This window comes from Limulus polyphemus, unplaced genomic scaffold, assembly GCF_000517525.1.
Source record: "Limulus polyphemus unplaced genomic scaffold, Limulus_polyphemus-2.1.2 Scaffold930, whole genome shotgun sequence".
Classification (NCBI taxonomy): Eukaryota; Metazoa; Arthropoda; class Merostomata; order Xiphosura; family Limulidae; genus Limulus; species Limulus polyphemus.
The window spans coordinates 256,914-274,870 of NW_013666540.1; the positions used below are offsets into that span (position 1 = coordinate 256,914).

Here is a 17,957-nt window from a genome sequence, read left to right on the forward strand (position 1 = left end):
ATGCTCCTCTTGACAGCCCTTTTTGTCCTCTCCGATGGACCAGGATGACCCTGACGCTGCCCAGTTGTTTCCTGAACTACACAATGATTCTGTTGACTGTCGAAAGCGGGATTCCCAAATTCTGCGAAATTTGCTGCTGACTTATTCCACCATCTGCTTGACCAACTATCCTTCCTCTAACAATATCTGACAATTCGAGAGAACCTTGAGTTCTAGGCACGTTGTAGCACAAGATAAATAGTGTGCAGACCATTTTCATTTATATAGTGCTCTGTGAACACAAATTAGTTAGCATAAATCAGTTAAATGATGAAAAATTAGGTGTCTATTTACTTGTGACCACTCAGTGTACTTCCATTATTATTTGGACTATTAACAAGTAGAGATTATGGTAGAGTTTTAGCTTTAATGGACTTGCTCCTCTGTATCTAGTATAATGGGATGACATTTTGGCTTTTGTACTGAGGCTTATACAAAGGCCTCAAAATAGAAGCCAGGATATCTTCCCTTTCTAGATACAGGCAGGAGCAATCCATTAGAGCCAAAATTATATATGTCTAGTGTCTACACTACACTTCCTAAGATACCTTTGAAACAACAAGTAGAACTTATGCAGTAAATATTAAAATATACATGTGTTTATTCAGATATGACATGCAAACCAGTCATATCTGTATTTAGTTTACTGTGTTCTAGATAAGTGCCTAAAAATGTCTTGAATGATATTAACAAATGGTACAATGAGTGTGCAGTGATACATATAAATTTATAACTGCAAAACTGTTTTCAAATGTTCTTCTTAAGTATTATCATAAAACAAGTTTTTGGTAGTACAATACATAAGTGCAAAGTAAATAATATGAAAACTGAGATTTTATTATATAAATTTTGTATTCTAAGATCTACAAGATATAAATTTCAATGTTATTGCTTTTAATAAACCTTCATTTTAATAAAAGAAATTGCTGATCTAGAAACCATTTCTTGGAACAGTTAATCAAATCCTGCTGCTGAAAGTAAACTAGTTCTCATCAAATAACTAGTTATCCATCAAATACAATCATATAATGGCTTATTACATCATCAAGATTACATATACTAATTTTTTTAGGTATTTTTGACTCTTTCCAACTTCAGTCATTCCTCAGTGTAAGATAGAATTATCAGTAGTAAGTTAAAATTAATCTGATAAAAGATAATACTTTGAAATTCTTTAATTTATTTACATAAGTCATAGATGTTTATCAAAGGGGTAGTATTTACTGTTTTTTTATTTTTTAGTCTTTGATAACTACAATGAAACAAAATGAAATAAATATTACATCTCTTACTTTCTTAGATCCAGAAGATCACGGAAGTCACATTCTCGCAGCAGAAGTCCTCAATTGAAATCACGATCAAGACGGTCAAGGTCGAGATCTTGTTCGAGGTCTCCATATAGAAGCCGTAGGCGAAAAGAGCGTAGTCCTAGTCTTTCTGATCCAAAGTTTGCTACTAGTCTTGCAGCAGAACTTAGCAAGCATCGTAAGGCTAGACAATTAGCAAAGAAAAAGCAAGCTACTAGTCTAATAAAAGATGAAACACTTTCAGATCAACAAAGAGAAAATGGTGCTACCTTGTGTGTATCTTCTGCCACTAAATCTGTTGTGGCAGAACCTATTCCAGTCTCTACTGATAAAAAGACTGTGAAAGCAGTTCAAGTTGAAAAGTCACCAGTGATTGAGGCTCAACAAATTCCTGTAGTAACTGAATCACAAGTAAAACCTGAAGTCTTGACAGTTGTTCCACCACCACCACCACCCCCTGATGAGAAACCACCACCTCCACCCCTTCCAGTACTTCCAGCATTACCTCTACCTCCAGTGGTAGAATTAAAAGAAAATTCACCAGAACCAGAAATAAAACCAGAAACTCAACTCCATCTTCCTAGAAAAAGCATTAGGGATTTACCTCTTCCACCAGGAATCACTGAGGAAGATGTAACCATGTCACCTGAAGTAGAGAAGGAACCAAGTCCTCCTCCTGTTTTTACTCCGTTTGACTCTAAATGCCAGCATAAAAGGCCAAGGTAACATAAATATCAAATTTCTGTGGTTCCATGTTGGACTAATTATGGAACAAAATGAGGACCATTTTGTATTGCAGAAAAAAATTGAATTAAGGAATCATAATAATTGCTCTGAAATTTGTAATGTATGTTATTATTGATTCAATTTGATAAATAGTACTGCATGATAAAGTTTGGAGATGGGTTGAATAGGTAGTAAAATAAACTATATTAGAAATGTACAGCATTTTGGCAAACTTATGTCATAAGGTACATAAGCTTGTCGAAACATTGTACGTTTCTAATAAAGTTTCTTTCACTATCCATTCATGTAATCTCCAAACTTTATTTTCTAAAAAAAGGGTTCCCTGTCATCAAATTTGAGTACTGTATGCAGTTTTTTTTATGACAATATCATTTTTAAATATATTCATGTAATTTTTTCAATTATTATAAATTGCATAAATATGATTTCAGAAACACCACTCGCCTTTCCAGATCATTTGATTCTTCATCTTACTTCCTTGGTTTTCAAGAACAATCTTTCCACTTCTTAGATAAACTGGTTACTGTGGCTTTGTTGGCAACCTTACATCTTTTCTTTGGCCATTCTTCTTTTTTTCCTAGGTTTTATAAACCTATTCCAAGCCTTTCTAACGAATCTTTATCCTCTTCAGGTTCTTCTCCTGGACTGGAAATTCTGTATAGATCAAAGCTCTTGTATGTCCTCCATGTTAACCTTTGGCCACCTGTTTCCTGTGCCATCTTTCTTTTGTGACATATTTATTCTTCTTGCTTGTGGGAGATATCACTTATATTTTTTCTTGGATGCCTCTTGCATTCTTAACCACAGGGACAAATTTAATCTTTTCCCAGACTTCTCCTTCCTCCCCAAAACTTCATATACTTGGGTGAGTTATTGGATGTATGTTCTCCAGTCACTCTCCATTCTCTTTTTTCTTTATGGTTTTTCAGAGCCTAATTATATTTGTCAAGGTATTTCACTTACACTGTTTTCTTTCAAAACATTGAACTTTTTTTTCTCCCTATGGGATTTCTTTTCTTGTGACCCATCACCTACCCTGATTGGTTGAGTTACACAAGTCATTCAACTTATATATTCCTATATGGGAAATTACTCCTCTCATTTCTTTCATGTTACCTCCAACAAAGTTCATCATTTCATGGCTTCTCTTGAATCTGGCCATTAACCTACTTTGCGTGTGATATTGTAGGCAGGAATCGGATGACCTTCAACATCTCTGTGTTACATTCCTTAACCCAAATTGCAGAGTCTTCCATCTCTGGGTTTTGTCTTCTTGCAGTTGCTATTTTTTTAAACTTTCCAAAGGCTTCAGAGAGTTGAGTTATTGTTATTTCTCTTTTTTTTTTTTGCAGATTCCATAAAAAAGGAAAAAAAAACACCTACCTATATATGTACATATCAAATAGACAATAGAACCCATTCTGTTGCCTCACAAGGAATACTTCTCTTAGTATCAAGTGGAGGATAACAAAGTGTTAAGCTTATCTGCTTATGCTCATTACTTGCTGTTTGGATGGTGTTTCTTGCAAGACCACCAAATTAGCAGTATACATATTTTACCTTCCAGTTGTACTTTAGAGAAAAAAAAATGATTCTACCTCTCACACTTGGCTATCACCTGCTGTCCCTATTTCCAGCAACCCATTGCATGGTCTCTTAGTGTGAGACCTTATGCAATTGATAGAAATTTCTTGTTAAGTCCACACACTTCTCCAGTGTTCTCCATTATGCAGAGTCATCCCTCCCCCTTTTCTGCTTCTGGAGTTAAGGAACAGTCCTTGCTTCCACAGTCCCACATCAGTGGGAAAGTCAATACAGGAAGTTATCCTTTAGGATGGCGTACTCCCACTGGAATGAGACTAAGTGGATGCACCCAATAATCATATGTAGGGCTTTGGGGTACTTACCTAGAAGTGTAGTGCAGGATGTTCCCAATGGTTATACTAGCCAGAAGAGTCTTGCATTCTTCTCAGAAAACAAACACTTACTTATTCTTATCAACATTTCACATAATTATTTCTCACTTACTCTGCAGCTATTCTTCTCAGAAAACAAACACTTACTTATTCTTATCAATATTTCACATAATTATTTCTCACTTACTGTGCAGCTTGACTTATTGCTCTAACCACACTACACATACATGCTCTGCCAACCCCTGAGGTATATAGTCTTGTTGAGCAGTTTTTACATTCCACCTACTTTTGCAACAGTGTCATTTGCTCTACCAAATTTGTTTGGCAACAAAAAAGAGTATTCCCTGTGTGAGTGATGCCCCACTAGGTCCTTCTTCTCTAGTGAGTGATGCATGCTATGAGCATTCCCTTTCTGTCAGTATATTCTCAAAGGGGAGCTCATCTCTTTAATTTTCTTCATCTACACCAGTCCCCATCACCACCATCTTATTATTGTGGGAATCTAGCTCTTAGTTCTGTAGAGTGGTGAGTAACATTTGTCAAGTTAACGTTTTCCTTACTTGAAAATGTATCTTAGATACTCATCTTTCAGCAGAACCATCTAACCTTCCCCTTTTCTAGTGTGCCTCATCAAGAAAAAGCCATTTGTATACATGATGCACTCAATGTTCATAGATTGGTGTGGTATGCATTATTAAGTGTAGAAGTTGGAGTTTTGTTCAAAGACTTGGTGCATACACTAAAACATTTTCAATAGTGATGAGATGTAATAGCTTTCACTTCTGTGGAGAAGTAATTATCTGTAATACATTTTCAGGTATAGGAAAGTGTAAACTTTACATCCGTTATCAGGTTTTCACACAAAATAACCCACATACCCCATTTAGTAAGTCCTGTATGAAAGTCCTGGATTTCAATTTTATATCAGTTTATTGTTAAGAAGATAACATATTTTGAGTATGTTACTGTAATTTTAAGTTTTGTGCCTTTCTTACAGAGAACACCTTGGTAACTTTCTCAGACATAAATCTATTTTGATTTTAGCTATCATTAGAAACTTGTATTATTTTGTTGTTATAATTTAATAGTTAATCTTAGGTTAAACATTTTTTTTATTTTGCTACTTGATTGTATTTTTGCTGTTTGTTTGTGTGTGTGCATATTCATGTGTTCACATACATACACACACTCAAATACAAAACTACAAAATAAATAAATCGTCATCAACTGCAAATGGCAAAAAATCTCACACTTGCCAAATTCCAACCAGTATATTGCTTTTTGATACATAGATGATATAATTTTTTTCAAAAGTCTAGGCTTTGAACTAACAAACAATTTATTTCATTTACCTTGAAGAACTAGAACTTGACCAGTGAAAAGACAACCTGTCATTTTCTTAACCTAGATATCTCGTTTAATAATGTTAATTTGAACTTTAATGTTTAGGATAAAAAATGACTTCAAATTCCATGTATACAGTCTTCATTCAGTTAATAGTGTAATCCCTGATTCCTTATAAAAGGTGTAGCTATTTCACAATTGAAAAGATTTATGCTTACCTTTAATAAATCTGAATATTTTTTATTCCAGTCAAATTGTTAATTGAAAAACTCAAATTTAATGGTTATAGGTTTTTCATTACAATCAAAATTTACTGATTACTTTACAATAAATATAACATTATGGTAGATAAATAGGGTGTTTATTCCATTCTAAGAAAAATATGATTTTCACATGTAAAGACATTTATTCCCACACTGAAGTTTTTTAACCTTCAGTCTCCTTAACTGTTATTGGTCACATTAAAGGATGGTTTGGATATGTTATCATTTGACTCCCAGTCTAGCATTCTTTTTTAATTTATTTATTTCAGTTCTTTAGCCTAAAAAAAACAGGTATGATATTATTCTCTGCTTATCTTTGTTTTAAATCTTTTTATGTTACTATCTAATTTAACAAAATTGGGACAGGAAAGACCACCTTATAGGTGACTAAAGGATACTTCAGTCTGTTTGTACTTACTAAATGTTTCTTTATATATATAATGTTTTAATTAATTTTCTTCCTATGATAAGTTACATGATGTCTTTTTTTTTTCACTTCACATTTGAAGGAAGAGGATGGGCTTCCTTTGATTATACATGGTTGGGGAACATAATCCTTTTAATGTTTTTTCATTAATGTTACTGTTTTTATCTTATACATTATTTCTCTACTATTAGTATTCTTAATTATTTAGGTCTATCTTTGGTTGGGTTGATTATTCTTAATTTGGTTTTATTATTGGGCAACTACCTTTCCATAATTGGCTGCAGACAGTGAATATGTAGCTTGACTCGATACATAGAGTTGAAGCATATGAACTATCATAATACTAGATAATTGTAAATGTATTAGTTTATTTCTCAGTCTGTAGAATAAATTGAAAGAAAACAAAAATGCAACAAGAGCATGTTAAAAATTTCCTTCATGCATAGTTTTTCACTGAAATTTACAGTTAATGAATATTTTGATATATATTCAATTTAAAAATTTTGTATGTTAAAATATTTATGAGATTTAAAAATCAGAAAGTTAATTTTGGATTAGGTCAACACCCAGGAATCAATTGTTATATATTCAGTTTATTTCTGCAGCACAGTTTTATAAGAAACATTTTTAAGATTGCAGTGTACATGCAATAAAAATTTGTGATCTTTATTAATATTATTCTTTCTACTAAGGAACTTTGCCAAAGGTCTCATTCTTTAGTATATTGATACGTCTAAAGATGTTGGTTTATTTTGGTGAAGTTTTGGATAATTTTTGGCTTGTATTCAATTTGTATACAGACATATAGAAATGAAAAGCTCCAGATTGTGGATAACATGAGGTGGCAGAAAATGACTTAAAAATTGGCAATTCATTTATATAATCAACATATAAGGTTAATATTGACTCATAGTTAAATCTCAACATATTTTTAGTAATAATGAGATAGCTGAGTTTCAGTTTCATATCAGGATAGTTTCTAGTTTTCAGAGTGGTTGTGTTAATTGTAAAGTTGGGAGGAAAATACTGTAATTTCCCACAACATCTTTAGCATTTCCCATCATGAAATATCATATGCTATTTTTTTATCATTCGTGATTAAAATAATGAATGTTAATTGATTTACTAGGATAATCAAACCAGTAGAAGAGGAAACTGAAAGGTCACCAAACTGGGGAGAAAGATGTGTGGAGGTATTTGACATTATTTGTCAAATTGGAGAAGGGACTTACGGGCAAGTGTACAAAGCTAAAGACAGGGATGTTGGTATGTAACTGATGTTGATAATGAGAACTCTCATATAACTGCTAGTTTGAACTTTTGTGATAAGCTAACTGTAATATCTGATGTGATAAGTATCTGTCAGTCTTAAAAATGTTGTCCACTGAAGCAGTCATTTACAGGCAAAAAGTATCATAAATAACTGTTTCCTTTGTAATGTTTTATGCACAAAGTAATTATTTTTTGTCTGAAGATCAAAATCAATAAAAAATATATCTATATGTATTATTATATATTATGTATATATAATATATATATGAAAAATTAAGAGTGTATTTATATTTGCTTTTCTACCAATCAGTGATAAGTTAGCATTAGCAAACAGTTATACAGATTATTGTACTTAATTTATGGTGTGTGTGTATGATCAGTGTATTTTATATAGTTTTTAGTTTTCACTGGAGAAATGCTGAAATATAGCACTTAAGTTGATGTTTACTAAGTTGGTATAACCTAAACCTCCAATAACTTAACATGGTCAATGTATCATTAGTAAATGTTGTTATACATGTTTTTATATGTTTAATATGTATTTTCAAGTTGATTTGGGAAATTAAGAAGATACAAGGTTTAGTTTAAGATAGTAGTATGAATTGAGTAATGCATTACACTTGGATATTGATATTACATTTTTGAAAAATTTCAGTATCAATTGTTAAGTTATTATATTATTTCTAGGGTTTTATGTGCCAATAATCACCACTTTTTTAACTAGTTTAGTTATGTCTTTTTGTTGAAATGTTAATGCATTTTCTCAAAAACTTCAGGTGAGTGCCGTATTTGGTAGCAGAGCTCCTTACTGTTTACACACCAGAAGATATGTTTGTATGAATGTGAAATAAGATTTTTGCGTATAAGAAATGATTTATTTTTTTAAATTACCAGAGTAAACAAAAGGAGGAGACAGTGTATCTGTGAATATCATTTCATATTTTAACATAATCTATTTTGTATATGAAAAAACAAGCATTGTTCACATGATTCCTGGATTTTAATCATACAAATTATACAAATTGCTGGTTTTAATTATGCTAAGAATTTGAGTTTTAACTGTTGGCATTTATATAGTTGAAAATCAGTTTGACGTGTATTACAGTAATTTTCATCATGTAGGGATGTACATATGTTTATTTCAGTGGCCTTGGTCTTTTAAAAGGACTCTCAGCCGTAAGAAATTATTGAGTTCTGTAAAGTTTTTTTTTTAATTTCAACTGTGTTGATTTGCTGCAATAACAAAGAAATTTGTAACTTTGAGAGAGAGAGAAAATATTGATACCATAGCACAAATTTTGAAAGTAAGTAAAAAAAACAAAAAAACAACCTACACCTCTGTCTGAATGATGGCATGACTTGCATGACATAGGATTGCTATACAGCTGCATACATTTCATGACTGACCTAAAGATTTTTCATTTCAACTTTTAGAGAGAAAGATATTATATGTCATTTGAGAAGGAAATAAAACTGCTCAACTACTATAGCATGAAGAACATTAATTAGTATTCTGTTTCAGTGTAATTATATTGTTATGTGTTTGCTGTGAATAACAGCTGCTACAAATTTGGGATTTACATTGAGTATCTTGTATGTTTACCATACAATGATATACTTTATGTATGCTCAATATTATTCTCACAAAGTTTTATCTGTTTTCATTGTATGAAAGAATATAGGTATCTACTAAGTTAAGAAAAGTGCAGAAATAAACATTATGAAAAAAAGAGAAAAATAGGCCTACACAAGGAATTTTAAATACTGGGAGTCCTCGTTACATGCGTGTTTTCAGCATATGCGAATTTGCCCTTATGAATTTGCCCAAAAATTGATTATATGCTAGAATAATTTGGCCTTATGCGGTCAGGCATGGGAGAACATGTTCTGAGTCGGTCACACCTTGCCTCTCGCTTGCTGTTCGTTGCCACCCAAAGTTATGAATCCCTACTGCCTCAGTCTCCCACTGTCCATTGTTCTTTGTGGATCTGTGCTTCTTGTGTGCATTTTGTGGACTGTGTAGCTTCTGTTCCTGTACATTTTACAGCTGTGGCTTCCAAACATTGTGCAAGTTCTTCTAGCCTTAGCCCACCCATGGAACAGAAGAGGACTGCATTGATGGTAGAATTGAATTTAGAAATTCTAAATTGTGTGGAAGCTGGTGAAGGCCCCTCTGAACTTGGTCATGCCTACAACTATACTCGTCATTAAGAAGAATGCTGATAAAATTAATAGTTCAGTGATACATTCAACACCACTGTTAGCAAAGGTGATGACTGAAGTACAGAATCCAGTGTTGGTGAAGATGCTGGAACTTTGGATTAAAGATCAAAATCAGAAGAACATGAATTTTGACTGCACTAGTATCAGAGGTAAAGTTTTGAAAATTTATGAATGCTTGATCCAAGAAGATGGTGGAGCTGAAAAGCCCTTTATAGCCAGTAAGAGCTGGTTTGCTAAATTCACTCATTGTCAGAACTTGCATAATCTGAAGGTGACAGGTGAATCTGTAAGTGCTGACCATATCACTTCTGCCAGGTATCCAGAAGAATTAAGAACAATCACTGAAGCAGAGGAGTACAGCCCTAAGCAAATTTTTAATGCTGAGGAAACTGGGCTGTTTTGGAAGAGGATGCCTTTAGAAACCTACATTAGTAAGAAGGAGAAATTAGCACCTGGTTTTAAGGTGGCAAAAGATAGGTTGATGCTGCTACTATATGGAAGTTCAGCAGGTGACTTCAAGATGAAGCCACTGCTTGTATACCATTCATTGAACCCTTATCTTCTTAAAAGCCTCAACAAGAAAATGTTGCCCATGCACTGGACTGCCAACAAAAAAGGCATCGGTTACTGGCCAAGTGTTTGAAGAATGGTTCACTAATCATTTTGTTGTGGAGACTGAGCAATATTGCAGGGAGGCTAATCTTGCATTCAAGGTGCTGCTTATCATTGATAATGCCCTTGGACACCCAAAACATTTGGAAAACATCAAGAATTTTGTTCTTGCCCCCTAACACTACCTCATTGCTCCAGCCTTTGATCAAGAAGTTATCTCGACATTAAAGGACTACTACCTAAGGTAACCCATCATCCAACTTCTAGACAACACTGATGAACTTGGCAAACCTACAATTTGTGACTGATGGAAGTTCTACAACATCAGAGATGGTATTGACAACATCAAAGCATCATGGGACGAAGTGAAATCATCTACCATGAACTGTGCCTGGAGATTGTTATGGAAGGAATGCATTAGTGACTTCCAAGGGTTTCCTGAATTTTCAACAACAGTGTGAGGGGGTTATTAAACTTGTATGTAAGGTGGGTGGGAAAGGCTTCTCAGACCTTGAGGAAGCTAACATCATGGAACTAATAATTGCTATGATGAGGAGCTGAATGCCAATGATCTCATTAAAATGTCTGCTGCTAATGAAGAAAACAAGGAAGAAAAAGAAGAAGAGGTGGCCTTTGACTTCAAGGACATGACAGTGAAGGGGCTAGCTGACTTTCTTTCACGTGCTGAAGCTCTTGCTCAGGAAGCACTTAACATGGACCCAAGCCTGGAATGGAGCTTGCAGTTTAAACACTGTCTTTGCTCCCTACAAGGAGACTTGTGCACAAAAGACAGGACAGCAAAGCAGTCTACAATTCTGTAATTCCTAAAGCCTTGCTTAGCCACCTTCTGTCATGCAACTGCTTCTCCTGGCCCTTCAACCTCCAAAACCAATCCAGCTGCCTCTTCTGTACCAGCTTGCAGCAACTCAAGCACACCCTCTCCATTGGTTCTGTCTAGAGATGACAGCCCCTTGTCTGTGTCTTCACTTCTAGATGTTACCCTGCCTATGTCTCCTACAAGTGATGTGGAATCAGACCCTGATGACTCTACATCACCCTCTTCTCACAACATGTAGACCATCACCACCACTGTCTCATGTACGTGAGCCTACGAGTCTTTTTTTGTTTGTGAGCATTAAATATCTTATTTACTATATCATAATTTTATTACTGTATTTTATTTTATGTCATGGAAAAGTGATGGAAATGGAATTGGGGGCAGTACTGTGTAGGTTGTGGAATGCATCCTTTTTTTTTTTTTTTACATATAATTTGGTATTCCTATTATCAGATTTCTCATACGCGCACTTTTTTGGAATGCAGCCATTGCATATACCAAGGACTCCCAGTGTTGGGGATTTTTTTTTTTTTTAGTTTGTATTACTTGTTTAGAAAATGATCTGTTGAATTTACAAGTTTTTTATTTGTACTTAATGGCATTTATTGGAAACTGTCCTTTTTGGTTTGAAGTGTTTCTTATAAATATGCTCTTGTAATAATTTAAAAATGATAATATTTAGCAAAGACTTCATTTAAAAAATGTTATTTAAACCTAATTTTTCAAAGATATGTATTTACATAAAAAAACTTTGATTTTTAAGTTAGACACAGACAAAAAATATCTAATATTATTAAACATTTTAGTATTTAGGCATAAGAAATATACTTTTAACACTAACTTATACTAGTAAAAATCTCAAAATTGAATTATGCCCTGCTAGGCACACAAATTTGAGTCTTAAACAGGTGAGACTTAAAAACTAAAAGAACTTGGATGTAGTTTATCACTGTATTGTTCTTGTTCATAACATTTTGTACACAGCTGTTTTAGTTTTTATTTTATTTTTTCTGATCTGGAAAGTTTTTGCTGGCTCTTCCCCAGTCAAACCTAATTATTTAACTCTTATTATGTGGGATAATTATTGCAGTTTACGTAGAATAGACTTGAAAAACATTATTTTACTTTCATCAGATATTTTATGACAAGAAGGAAGCCATCTTCTTCTGGAAGTGATCAAATAGCTGTAGAATCAGCTGTGAATAAAGTAGTAGTTGCTTAAAATGTATTTAAAAGTTATATATGTAGGAATGCTTTTTATGTCCTTATTGCTAGTAAATTTGAATGATGTCTTTAAAGAGGTTCTCATTTATATAGGAGACTTGGTAGCTCTGAAGAAGGTTAGACTAGAGAATGAAAAGGAAGGTTTTCCTATTACTGCAGTGAGAGAAATAAAAATACTTAAACAACTCAGTCACCCAAGTATTGTTAACTTGAAAGAGATTGTTACAGACAAGCAAGATGCTTTAGACTTCAGGAAAGACAAAGGTAATCCTGGTGTTGTAGGTTAATAATATTTTTTCATTATTTTCAGTTATCTTTTTCTTGTTATGTTTTCAGAATTTATTTCATCAAATATAACTTTTGAACATAGGTAGAGATAAAAAATATGTATTTTCCTGATATAAGTTGGTCTTATGAACTATGAGGTTATTACATTGATTTTATAATATTCATAAATATTATAATTTAATAACAAATGATAGTAACTATTGATAATTTCTGATCAAAGGAAGCTACCTAAATATATCAGAACAAAAAATTTATCTAGTAAATACTGTTGCTCATTTAATATACCATTGTAACTAGAAATAAAGTGTTATAAAATAAACTTACTATCATTAAAATGCATTGATTCATCTGCTGTGTACCCTTACTGTTACCAATATTTTCAGTAATAATGCCAATAATATCTTGCAAGGTTGAGATGTTGTAGGTGATTCAGCTTAGAATTAAAACCATTTGCTAAACTAACAATGCAAAATAATTCTCACAATATCAAATATATATGATGAATGAAAATAATAAAAATAAAGTTTATACATTTATTAAATGTTTTAACTAATAATGTTAATCAAACTAACATAAAAGGAAAAAAGAATGAAATACAACTTAAAAGGCACATAAAAATTAGTTGTGGGCTTCATGCTCTTATATAAAACTTTATATGATCCTCCCTAGCAATGTGTGATGAATGGTGAAAGCCCATGATATGGCTCTGACAATGTAACTTTAGTTTAACATCTAAGCTAAATGGCTAAGACATATTACTGTTTAGTTAGAGTTTGGTAGCAAGATGGTAAAGATAACAAAGCAAAATCTTTGTAAATAGAAAATAATAGAAATCATTTCAAAACCATGCAATAAATAGTAAAAAAAATATTAATACTAAAATAACCATTGCAAGTACAATAAAAGTTACTAAATACAATGTATCGATGATAAGATATGAGAGATCACAGTTATAATAAGACATAATGACATAACAGTTTTAAATATAACAGGTAAGATCATTCGGGCAAATGCATTGTCAAGTAGAAAATATACAGCATGTAAGGAAGTAGTTTATTGTGAAACAGTGATAATATTTTAATAGGTGTAACATAGAAACATCTCTGTTTTCTAACACAAAGTAATAAATTACCAGAGTTCTTGAAAGATACTGAAGTTGTTGCTAATGGTTGTAAATTTGCCAGAATGCCAGGAAAGATTCATCATTAAAACCTGTAGACCTAGTCCTAGTCTATTACTGATTTAAAAAAAAATGTTGAAGTTCATGTTAGTGTGATTATTGAATGATAAATACAAAATTAGCATGCTTTTTCTTTGTACATGTAGGTGCCTTTTATCTTGTGTTTGAATACATGGATCATGATCTAATGGGCCTGCTTGAATCTGGTTTGGTTGAATTTTCTGAACAACATATTGCATCATTCATGAAACAGCTTCTGGAAGGCCTTAGATATTGTCACAGAAAGAACTTCCTTCACAGAGATATTAAGTGTTCAAATATACTTATGAACAACAAGTGAGTCAGTTATTACCTTTTTCATAAAGTATTTACAGTGGAACATATTTACTACTGATTCCTTATTAAGTAACTAACAAATACCTTTTACATCTCTTAACTTTTTTGGATGTTTCAGCTCATTTTTGAACTTTATTGTATAAAACTTGGGTCAGAAACTTAAGGAAGTATGTTTTTTTATTCAATGTGATGCCAAATAGTTTGTTAGAGTAATGATAGTAACTGATCTTAATCAATCATTACTGGTTCATAAAAAGTGAAGTGGTGTAAAAAGTTTTGATTAATGGAAAACAAAATGAAATCTCTTAGGCTTTTTGACTCTGATGCAGAAGTTAATTCGAATAATGTCACTGGGCCTAAAGGTTAAACTATACACCTTCTTTCTTAAAGAGACACATAATATAAGAGAATTTTCTATAATAGTTTGTGTCAAAATAACATCACATAGGGAATGTGTAAGGAACGTGTAACTGTGGTAGTTTGAGTTGGTAAAAAGTACCTTACTACCATATGCTAGTGGGTTAACCCTTTAGCTCAGTTGGTTGAATGATACCTATGTGCAAGAGGTTTGGGGTTCATTCCTGCTCATTGGAGATGCAAAAATGGATTATATATATATATATATATATATATATAGTCGAGATGGCTTATATATACATGTATTTACTTCAAGTGGGTTCTTTGTCATCATGTAAAATGGGATTACTTAATAACCACTGTGTTAAAGCCACTAGCAATTTCTCTTGATGTACATAATACTGAGGAAATTGCAAGGGAAAAAAACGTTTTATAATTGTTTAGAAAAATTTACCAAAAATTGTTTATATAAAACCTTTGATAGGAATTACTGATAGCAACACATTGGTATTTGATTTTTTTATGTACAAATTTCAATTTAATTTTTCTCAAAGAGTGTGTCAGTATTTATTAAAAGTTATTTGTAAAAGTGCTGAAAAAATATTTATTGTTAAAAGAACTTATCAGTACTTTTCAACAGTGCCTCATTATCATAATTTCAGAGTGGCCTCGAGCCTTGAAAAGTTGTAATAGTCAGGAAGTTTGACTAAAATGGGCTATAAAGTTAAATAAAATTTAAATATTATCCTAAAATTTCAAAAGATTAGGGAAACTTTTGTCTCCTTCCTTTTTATCTCAGAATCTGTACTTACAAACAGTGCTGTTTACCAGTATCAGTTCTTGGTATATTTTAACATAATCTTGACTAGTTACTGTATGTTATCTGGTTACAGTTGGTATTATTTAATTCACAATATATATGATGATATTTTAAGTAAAATATTCTTTGCTACATTTCCTGGTCTGCTATCATGTTGTGATGCCTTTGAAGATATTTTTCAAAGTGCTGTTACTTGAGAAGAATTATGAGGAAAAGTTGAAATATCTGTGTGTTCAGATCTATAAAACCTGAAATTTTGCCTGGAAAATTAGGGAAATAATTTTGAAAGGATGGCCTTCCCGAATTATCTAACTACTACTTCCTTTGTTATTAGCAGTGTAAACATCTTTTTCTTCAGTGTATATATCATAACACACTTTCTTAGTTGTTAACATTAATAGTTTATTTTACCATTATATTTATTTTGTGCTTCTTAACAAGTCAGAAAGTAATTTTGAAAAATAGGACTAATAATCTTAGTTTTCATTTAAAAAATTAGGGGACAAATAAAGTTGGCTGATTTTGGACTAGCCAGATTGTATAGTGCAGAGGACAAGATGAGGCCATACACTAACAAGGTTATCACATTGTGGTACAGGCCACCTGAACTTCTACTTGGAGAAGAAAGATATGGCCCATCAATTGATGTATGGAGTTGTGGGTAAGTGAACTGAATAAATAAATTAGTTTTCATCATTTGGCTGAATGCTAGGTTTTAGGTGTTATGTTTTAGCTGTGCAAGCTATAAAACATAGTCACAAATTATTCTTTGTGGTTGTATAAGTAACTAAGTTCTGAATGATTAATAAAAACAATTCTAAATTTTAAACTTTCAGTTATTTTATACCTTCCTATTAATCCTCTTGTTATGGGCTCAGTGAAGTACACTAACCTTTTGACTCCAGAGTGACCATCAGAGTTTGTATACTATAACTTTTAACCCTTTTTCCATAAGGGAATTCTTTTTTTCTACGTGTCACAAAGTTTGAGTGAGTTACATTTAAAATTTAATTAAAGTACTTTATTATCAAGGTATATGAATGCACTTGGCATCAAAATGTAGCTAATAATCCAAATTTTAATATTATATAAGTTTTAAGCTCTTAATTTTATAAGGCAATATTGAAAAAGAAATTCAATTTTACCTAGTATGAGAACTGTGAAATTTGCTCTCTAGGTATTTCCCTCTTCTCTAATATATTTACCATCCCTCCAAGAAGTATGAAATTTAATGCAAATATTAGTTATTATAATGTTGTCATCACACAGATAAAGCATAATCTTTATATATTTCAATTTTATTTGGTTATAGAGCCATATCTATAAGGACAGAAAATCAGACCCCTCTTGTTATATCTTCTATTTCTCAATTTGTTAATTGTTCTCTCTGACTACATTATTTATAACTAATAGAAAGCCAAGGTTTTAATTTATCAAATGACGTATTATATTACATTGTTTTCTGTATGGAGAATTGTATATTTCACTAACAGTTTAAACTTTAATTGCATGGGAAACACATTGATGAACTTAGCTAAATTTTTAATGGCTCTTGCCAGAAAGGTTATGATAGTTATAAGACATTGTCTGCTTTTTGCATTGTGATTATTCCATGTTCTTTGGTGTATTATTTAATTAAATGGAAAATTATTTACTGTAGTAGTATCATTAGTATAAAAAAAAGTGGGGTTGAGTTTCATTGACAGTTAACCACAAAACAAAAAAGATCCAGGTAAGTACTTTATTTCTTGTTTTTTTTTCATATGTATTTTTTATTTATTATTATACAAGTAACTAAAATGTAAAAATCAGAAACTTTTTAGGTTAGATTAGGTAAAATAAAGAACAATAATACTTAAAAATAATTTTCATGAGGTATGCTTCTAGCAATTAGTGAGCAGCCTGGGCATTATGTAATTTGATAGGGTAATGTGAGCTACAAATTCACCAAGTGATTTACCACTTGTGTGGTGGTAATATTAGACATGGTTCAAAGAGCAATAAAGCAATAAAATCTTAAGTACAAACAGATTTATACAGTTTCAAGTTTAAAGCTATTCAGGATAAACAAGTGTAATTTCTTGTTACAATTTAGAAAGAGAAAAAGGGAAATTTAGATTTATTTCGATTTTTTTAAAGAGATTGGTCAAATTGATGAACTTCATATAAAGTTAGGGTAGAGAAAATAGCAGATAAAATATAAAGTTTTACTCAAAAAACTGCTTGAAATTTATTCAGGGGGCTTTAGAGACTCTGCAAATGAAATCTGAGATTTGTCAGATGAAGAAAAGTATTTTTAATCTTAACATGAAAATCACTTTGCTCTTGGAGCAGCCAATACTTGACAATTGTAAACATTACAATGCTTTCATATGCAAAATATCAAAATATTAAGTCTTAAGGTTTGTTAAGCAATGTTTTTCTAGTGCCAGTTTCTCCTTTTTGCGGGTTGCTCTACAACATACAAAGTATTTTTCATTTTAAGATTAAAAATACTTTTATGCATCAGAAGATTGTCAAATTTCATATGCACAATCTTTATAATGTCCAGATAATTATCAAATGTTTCTTAAGAAAAAACTTTATATTTTATCTGTTATTTTCACTAACGAATATCTGTATGGGTTTGGTAGATTTTACCGATCTTATAACCACCATAATATGTCCTAACATATGAAAAATGGTTGAGAAAGCCACTAGGGGGACATTCTGAGCTTTTGATTGGTTATTCGCATGTCATATATTGAAGTAAGTGTATATAAGG

The 17,957-nt window shown here is 32.0% G+C and overlaps 1 protein-coding gene across 3 annotated transcripts in view; it reads left to right on the top strand.

Annotated features, from left to right (window-relative positions):
* LOC106461305 (cyclin-dependent kinase 12-like) overlaps nucleotides 1-17,957 on the top strand; it is a 90,933-nt gene that overhangs the window by 4,742 nt on the left and 68,234 nt on the right. For all 3 annotated transcript variants that reach the window (XM_013921123.2, XM_022388175.1, XM_022388174.1), the window contains exons 2-6: nucleotides 1,340-2,068; nucleotides 7,173-7,309; nucleotides 12,306-12,476; nucleotides 13,827-14,016; nucleotides 15,693-15,854. In XM_013921123.2, coding sequence (XP_013776577.1) covers nucleotides 1,340-2,068; nucleotides 7,173-7,309; nucleotides 12,306-12,476; nucleotides 13,827-14,016; nucleotides 15,693-15,854 — 1,389 coding nt within the window. The remainder of the gene's footprint in view (nucleotides 1-1,339; nucleotides 2,069-7,172; nucleotides 7,310-12,305; nucleotides 12,477-13,826; nucleotides 14,017-15,692; nucleotides 15,855-17,957) is intronic.